Below are 8396 nucleotides of genomic sequence, written 5' to 3'. Positions count from 1 at the left end.
CATCATCATCATAAGGTCATCAGTCTTAAGACTGGTTGGACACGTACCTCCACTCTTTCCTATCCTGAGCTAAACTTCGCATTTCCCTAAAACTAAAACAGCTTACATCCTTTACTATTTGCGAAGAGTAATCTAATCTAGGTCTACCTCTACCCCTCCTAACTCCTGTTTCTACCTCTAATATAAATCTGACTAGGCCTTCATGCCTGAGAAGATATCCTACCAACCTATCTCGCCTATTTTTTATTGACTTCCATAGAGTCCTCTTTTCTCCTATTCTTTCCAATACCTCTTCATTTCTAACCTTTTCTACCCACGATATCCTCATCATCCGCCTATTTTTTTTTTCATTTCGATAAAGGAGGACACTATTTACTGTCATTCTACACAAAGTGTATGTTTAATATAGAAAATTAGAAACTTTAGTTTTATCCTTATGATCCTGGCCAGGAGTCTTTATCAAATTATTGTATTTTCAATTATTTTTGATACGTATTTAGCACATTGACGAACGAGAAAGCTTCTTACACATAAATAATGTAGTGTAGTTGTTATAAATCCGAGGAAAAAGTTGTAACATGGTTTTGCATCGTTTGGACTTTTGGGAACTTAAACTGCCTGCTGTTGTTTAAGGATAAGTGACAAACTTTATACCACCTACAATTTTCATAAAACGAAAATTGAGAAGATTGACGGTTTCCGATGATACTAAAGTTCTGCTGATTGAATCAAATCGATCGAAAAGTTATTTATCTCGTATGAACTTTATACCGTCTGCCGATAGTGTAGGCAGGTTATTCTGTACAAGTTGAGGAAAATCAGTTTATAGTCTATACACCAATAAAACACGGAAGTACATATAAGATTATAATAAAATGCTTTAATTGTTTCAATTGGTAATTATCTAACAAGGGAAATTATGTAAAAATAGCACTGCTTATCAAATGATAAAGCACTTGGACTTCTTACGTGTTCATCATCGGTTATCGAAAGGAAATAGTTTATGTTATAGATATGCATTATGCATATATGTTATAAACAATGTTTACTATATATATATGAATATTTGCTCAATGTTGCATTACTTGTGAAATACCTGGTCATTTTTTGAAAATTACCAACTTAAACAATACAGTGGAATTCGTTTAGTATGACTCCGCCTATATTGACCAACCGCTTAATATGAAGTGATTGCAGTGTCAGGTTTGGTTTTCATATTAAATTATCTATAGGAAAGTTTGGATATAATGACTCCGTTTAAAATGACATATCGTTTATTATGACTGATTCTCAAGAAATCATATCCTACTGTAGCGACCCGAATGATTAATAATAAGAACATTTTCGCTCATTTTGCTGACCATCCTTATGTATTTTGATATTACAATTCATTGTTCTTTTTCTTTTTCTGTTAATAAATATATACAATTTGTAGTTTATTAAACTAAAAAACTAACCAAAATAGAAAGAAGTTGTTTATTTTCTATGATGATGATGATGCTTTGTACGCCCACTTAGTATGACGTGTTTGTCATTTCCCTTCGATATCATTATAAGCGGATTCTACTGTATTAATCAAATTTCATTATCATCATCATCATAAGGTCGTCAATCCTAAGACTTGTTGGACGCGCACCCCCACTCCTCCATATCCTGATCTAATCTTCGCATTTCCCTAAATAAAACAAGAAAATCTCACATCCTTAACTATTTTTGAACAGCAATGTAATCCTGGTCTACCTCTACTCCTCCTAACTCCTGTTTCTGCCTCTAATATCTCTGACTAGACTTTCATGCCTGAGAAGGCATCCTACCAAGCTACCTCGTCTATTTTTTATTGACTTCTATAGAGCCCTCTGTTCTCCTACCCTTTCTAATGTTTCTTCATTTCTAACCTTTTCTATCCACGGTATCCTCATACAGGGAACACTTTACACTATGTTTTAGTGGTTAAAAAAGTTCCGGTACAATCGAAAAGTGTCCCGGTTTCGAATTGCCTATTCATTCAAAAATATGATGAATATGTGAAATATTAATTAATTACATTTTATTGTTTAATTAACATAATCCGAATTGACTCCAACGTCTCTAAGTGACTCATGATGAATAGTAATTTAATCTAGGTCTAAATGTTCCAATTTTCCTATTTGCCTCATTGTCGTACCATTCGACGCTCCGACTCGTGAAATTTTGCACCTATCCCTATTGGATATTGGAATGGAGGTCTAGTTTACGTCCGGGGTGCTTTACCCCANGATGAATATGTGAAATATTAATTAATTACATTTTATTGTTTAATTAACATAATCCGAATTGACTCCAACGTCTCTAAGTGACTCATGATGAATAAGCAAAAGTTAAATTAAGCTATTTATCTCTACCTATAATAAAAGAAAATCCCTGATTGATTGACTCATCAATCTATCTACTAGCGATCAACGCAAATAATACTTCAAAATCATTATTAAGGATAAAGATGAGAACATTTTTTTTTATTCTGTACAGTTTATACACTAAATAAGACATCGTGAGAGTAGATACGATTGAGCTTTATGAAAACGGTTTACCATTACAGTTGAACAAAGAAGAAAAAAATTGTTTGTGCTTCTTGAAGGCGCACTGTAAAGAATCGAATGAACTGAAGTGATGCTTGAAGAAAAAAATAAATTCGTTGGTTCTGATGGAACTGCGATAATTTGGGGCAAACAGAAACACGGCGACCCCCACGGGATCGTTCATTCGCGCTCCGGGCTCTTCATCGCGCTTCCGATAAATGCTCGATAGCTATAACGACATATGTATGTACATAAGTATCGGATATGATAAATTTTTTCTTTTTCATAACGATGTCATTTATTATACTATTCCCTCTCAAAAGATAGCTGAATTGGTTGTAACATTTAAGTCATGCTCCATGCTTTTTCTGTATGTATCAATTGTGTTGCGACATTATCTATCTATTTGATCATATTATCTACTGTATAAAAAGCTTTAAATTAAATACTGGATCCTAGGATCTTGTAATACAATTTTACAGCTTGATTCTATTCGATTCAGTGCATTGACAGAAATACGATACATATACTATGTTATGTCACTTAAAATAATAATTAAATACAAATTTATAAATAAAAGCTTTCGAAAAATGGTACAATGCAACGATATTAAGAAGTAAAATAATGGAAAGTATCAGATGACCAACCTGTGAGGGCTGCAGCGTATAGAAATTTTCGGTTGGTGGGTTCGATGGAGACTCCCATGGCGAGCTTGTCGAGCGATTGCAGCTTTCCGAAGCTTTGCAACTCGATCCCATTTCCCTTGTGCGATTCCGTTGGGTCTTCCCTTGCTACTGGAATATAACCTACTTGCCTGTCTTCCGAGCCCATTGTGATGGATAAAAAGTAGATATTATTCGATCTTTCTTTGGAACTTTTAAAATTTTCAAATTCGCTAACTGGCTAAATATAATATTGAAATAACGGGAAACTTTCACGAAAGGATGCCGAAATGTGTCTTAAACTGATGAATGATGGTAACGGACTGAGACGAAAATTTCGAGCCAAAAATTAACTGATTATCACCCCATCAAGATATAAGTTTATCGGCCAATGAACAAGCACGCGGTAAGTGCATATCTCAAGTTTTGTTTTACTCAAGAGTTAAAGCATCATACAAATATACAGGGTAGCACATTTAAAAGTTTCCATCGGAAATTTTTTAACCACAATTGTCTGTCGGGAATTCCTGAGACCGATCAAGGGGGACTTGTTTTAATTGTAAAGTCATCCCTTCAAAAGGGGGTAGCAATTCCCTCAATAATCTTAAATGGAACGAAGGTCAAATGTCAGGTGCTGCAATTGTCTTTATAAAAATGTTGACCCTTTTTAGTTCTCGATAATTGACGTTACAGCCCAGTTGAAAAAGTAGGTAGAATTGAATAAAAAAAGGTCTTAATTGATTAATAAATTTTAAATTTGCTAGGCCATTCACTTCGATACACTAATTAAATCTTTGCTTAACATTCTTTCCTACATTTTACAGTATCTCAGGGGTTTTGTAGATAACATACTTTAAATGATCCCATAAAATAAAATGCATGGTATTAAATTTGGCGACCTTAAGGTCATTTAATGGAACCTCTTCTACCAACTCGATATCCTCACAATGTGGAGGTACAGTAAGTCTTCAAGCGAATTGAGGTAAGATTCCCTCATGCAAGTTTTGCGATTGAATAAAGGGATCAATAATAAAATTTCCTGAAATTCCAACTCGTATATTCAACTTTTCATTATAAGAAAGTACATGAGATAGATGGAACTGTCATACTTCTATCTATTGCTTAGAGGTTACGAACATCTTTCAAACTGTTTTATGAAATTGAAATTGAAACGACAACTTGTTGCTGTACAATTAACATTACAAATTAATTTATTATTGTTCTCATCGTTATTCTTGATAATGATTTTGAAGTGGTATTTGCGTTGATCGCTGGTAGGTAGACTGATGAGTCAATGAATGAGGGATTTTCTTTTATTATAGGTAGAGATAAACAGCTTAATTTTGTATTTGCTTATTCATCATGAATCGACTAGAGACGTTGGAGTGAATTCGGAGTACGTTAATTGAATAATAAAATGTCCAATTAATATTTCATTCATTCATCATACTTTTGAATGAATAGGCAATTTAAAATCGGGACACTTTCGTTTTTCTTGTGCCCTAACATTTTTAACCACTAAAAAGTGTTCCCTGTAGAAACGTGTACGGGTGCGAAACATGGACGGTGACTGCGGCGGAAAAGAAAAGGTTAGAAGCGTTCGAAATGTGGTGTTACAGGCGAATGATGAGGGTACCGTGGACAGAGAAGGTTAGAAATGACGAGGTATTAGAAATAATAGGAGAACAGTAGACTCTATGGAAGTCAATAAGAAATAGGAGAGATAGGTTGGTAGGACACCTTCTCAGGCATGAAGGACTAGTCAGAGACATATTAGGGGCAGAATTGGGAGTTAGGAGGGGTGGAGGTAGACTTAGATTAGATTACTGTTGGCAAATAGTTAAGGATGTGGATTGTTCTAGTTTTAATGAAATGTGAAGATTCGTTCAGGGTAGGAAAGAGTGGAGGTGCGCGTCCAACCAGTCTTAGGATTGACGACCTGATGATTTATTGATTTGATCATGAATTACTTCAATGTTGTCTTCTGAATTTCTGATGTATCGAAAACTAGGAGTATTAGTTGCTATAGTTTCTGTGCTATTTGCTTCATCTGGTATTATCTTCAAGGAAACAACATCATGTGCGTGAGTACAATATTACTTGAGACATTTTTCTCCAAAAAAGCAACTTTCTTAACTGCTATTAGATTATGGATACTGGGGTCTAAAGGTTTCTATCTTTTGCTAGTATCAGAACATCCAAAAAAGCATATTTGCTTTGGTTGTCAAGTTTTCTTCTTTTGACATTAGGTCTATAAACGTAAGCACAACACCCAAAAATATTAAGATGACTGATGGCCTGCTTCTTGTCGGCTCATGTTTCCTGTTATGTGTCGTTAGATCATGTACTATTACGCGATTACTGAGGAACTTATTCAACCGGCTGCTACAGTACTCATGCCATTGTCGGTCCTCAGAAGCTTTAGATTGATTTTTTATAGAACCTACAATATCTGAATGAATTAGATCGACCTAATATTCTGCAAGTTCCTTATCTTTCTTGTAGGAAAATGAGTTTTGAGCTTGCTTATTTATGATGCATCTCTCACAATATTCAGGAACTTTATTACCTCATATCAATTGCTAAACCATTTGTCAACAAAGACATTCTGTAGTGGTTGAGGTGACCTTAGCGTCTACGCCGTAGCATCTTAGAGTCTTGTACTTTTGCTGCATGCAGAAGATCTTTAATAGTTTTGCACCCTTTCAAATCCCCTTGAGTCAGTTTAATTTATTGAAAGATTTGAAACATTTAATTTTGGATATTTTTAGATTCACAACACCATTTCCAGTTCCTCTAGAAGATACAGTTAGATCCGGAAGAAATTTATCAAATTTTACTATTTTTATTTAGTGTAGTGTTGCCCAAATTCAGTCGTGGTCTTGCAGTCTTGGTCTTGTTCTTGCGTTTTTGCAAGACCAAGACCAAGAACAAGACCGCGTATTTTTAGCAAGACCAAGACCAAGACTGACCGTGCAAGACTTGAGCAAGAACAAGACATAGCCTGCAAGACTCTTGCGTCTTGCAGCTAGGACTTAGCGCTATTTCACTGAGTAGTTAGGTGTAACAGTTCGGTGTATAGGTAGGTACGCTTAGGAATTCTATGAGACGCAAAAAACTGTATCAAAGAATATGAAAAACTGGACCTATGCGCATTACGACTAATACCATAAACATAGCGAATAAAAAAATTATTAAAATCAAACTGAGTGCATGCATAGTTATGTTTTAACCATCGGCACTTTGATAATGCGGCATCAAAGGTTTTGTACTTACTTCTCAAAGAAATTTGCCGCTTTTCGGAAGTACATGGTTATGATACACGCGCCGGCGGCTTCTTTTGAAATCTAAAACAATCGTTGCCGCCACGCCGAAATCATAACATTTGACACTATTTGATTGCCGCCATAGGGTGTAGGTATACTCATGCAAAATAATTTCGAATTTTTTTACACGCTTTATATTATTGTTTGATTTGCGGCGGCATCCTTATCATAGAGCCGGCACGTGGCGAGGCGGCGCGGTAGAAAGCAAGGATCATAAATGTTTATTAAGAAACAGTTACTTCCATGGAAAACGACATATAGGTCAGTTGATTTTTCGAATTTCTTATCAAATCTTCAGTTATTTATTAATCTGCTTGATCTTTACTATGGCTATATTCATTCAAGCTCACAATGTTCCAATTCTAATACGTTTTTCTAGGATTTAAAGTAAACTTTAATAAATAGTAATAGACTAATAGGTAATTGCAAGACTTGCAAGACTCTTGCTGCAAGACCAAGACCAAGACCAAGACTGGGAGCGCAAGACCAAGACCAAGACCAAGACCAGGTGTATTGGCGCAAGACCAAGACCAAGACTGGCTAAGTCTCGTCTTGTTCTTGCGTTTGGGCAACACTAATTTAGTGGCTACTGGTTTCGATTCTTTTTACGTACTTAAAGTAAATAAACCTTTAAAACCCAAAACTCCACAAAACATTTAGAAACTTAATATGTGTTTCAATACCCAACGTATCATCCTCAGTTACCGATTAACTGAGTCTGGGTTAATTAGTCACTAACTAAGGATAACACCTTGGATGTTAAAACGCGTAATAGTCTCTAAACGTTTTGTGAAATTTTCGAATTTAAGTGGTTATTTAGTTGCGTTTTACAGCAGTTCAATTATATTTTGTGTATTTACACTAATAAAATTGCAATATTAGTTAAAGGCTTGTAGAGTATAGATCACCCATTTTACATTAACTTAAAATGTGTGAAGAATAAAAACAGATAAATTAATTAAACAATTTCATATACTCGATTAAGATATTTATTAAGAAGATTAGATAAACAAATAATGTATGAACGTTAGCGATTAATGTACATACGTACATACACACATGCATACATTTTGGCCTAGAATAGTAACTTTAAGTAAAAAAAATAAAAACACAGGCACAATTAATTATTCATTAGGTAAATTGAACAACTAATAATGGTTATTGATCCTTATCGTGCATCTTCATTTAAATACTTTTTTTTCGCAAACAGGATACTAGCAATAAGCATTAGTTTTATACGAATGTGTAATCATTATGAATTGGAACATATTTCTTGGACCATCCTGTATATTATTTTAATTAAATAACCAACGGCAAAAATTCCTATGGACAAACTTTTATTTACTTTTTTGTTTCTGCCAGTTTCGTAAAGTTGCACTACTCATGCAAATGATAACAATAACTTTGGAAAACATTTATAGATAAATTATCAAGTTTACTGACGTCATCTCAGTACTTTAATTAAGGCATGTGCACATTAAGTCAGTATAGGTAGGTAATATCCACTTATTAAATTTTCAAATTATAAGAAAACGAAGCTTGAATATGGAAATAATTTTCATTTATTTTGTTTTTTTGGTATAGGTCTACCCAAAGGGGGGGGGGTTGAAAGAGGAGATCTCCCCCACCACTGTACCATAAAAAGTTCGTGGCGGTCTCACCCCCATAAAAAGTTATGGGGGTTCAAAGTTAATAAATATGCCAATTTTTATACATTTCTAGGCATGTAAATATTTATGTAGTCATTCTTAAACAATATTCAAAGGTAAAACTAATGAAAAATACATAAAAATATTGAGAAAGTTATATTAAACATTATTTAAATATCTTTATCAATAGGGTAGGTTAGGTTA

General features: G+C 34.4%; 1 protein-coding gene across 1 annotated transcript in view; it reads right to left on the bottom strand.

Annotated features, from left to right (window-relative positions):
- Window positions 1-3523, bottom strand: part of LOC108742385 (facilitated trehalose transporter Tret1-2 homolog) — an 18304-nt gene extending 14781 nt beyond the window's left edge. The window contains exon 1 of the mRNA XM_018477575.2: window positions 3203-3523. Within this exon, the coding sequence (XP_018333077.1) occupies window positions 3203-3386 (184 nt within the window). The 5' untranslated portion in view covers window positions 3387-3523. The remainder of the gene's footprint in view (window positions 1-3202) is intronic.
- Between the last annotated feature and the right edge of the window lie 4873 nt (window positions 3524-8396).

The sequence above is a fragment of the Agrilus planipennis genome, unplaced genomic scaffold, assembly GCF_000699045.2.
Source record: "Agrilus planipennis isolate EAB-ADULT unplaced genomic scaffold, Apla_2.0 scaffold74, whole genome shotgun sequence".
Taxonomy (NCBI): Eukaryota; Metazoa; Arthropoda; class Insecta; order Coleoptera; family Buprestidae; genus Agrilus; species Agrilus planipennis.
This window is presented reverse-complemented; position numbering and strand designations above follow the sequence as displayed.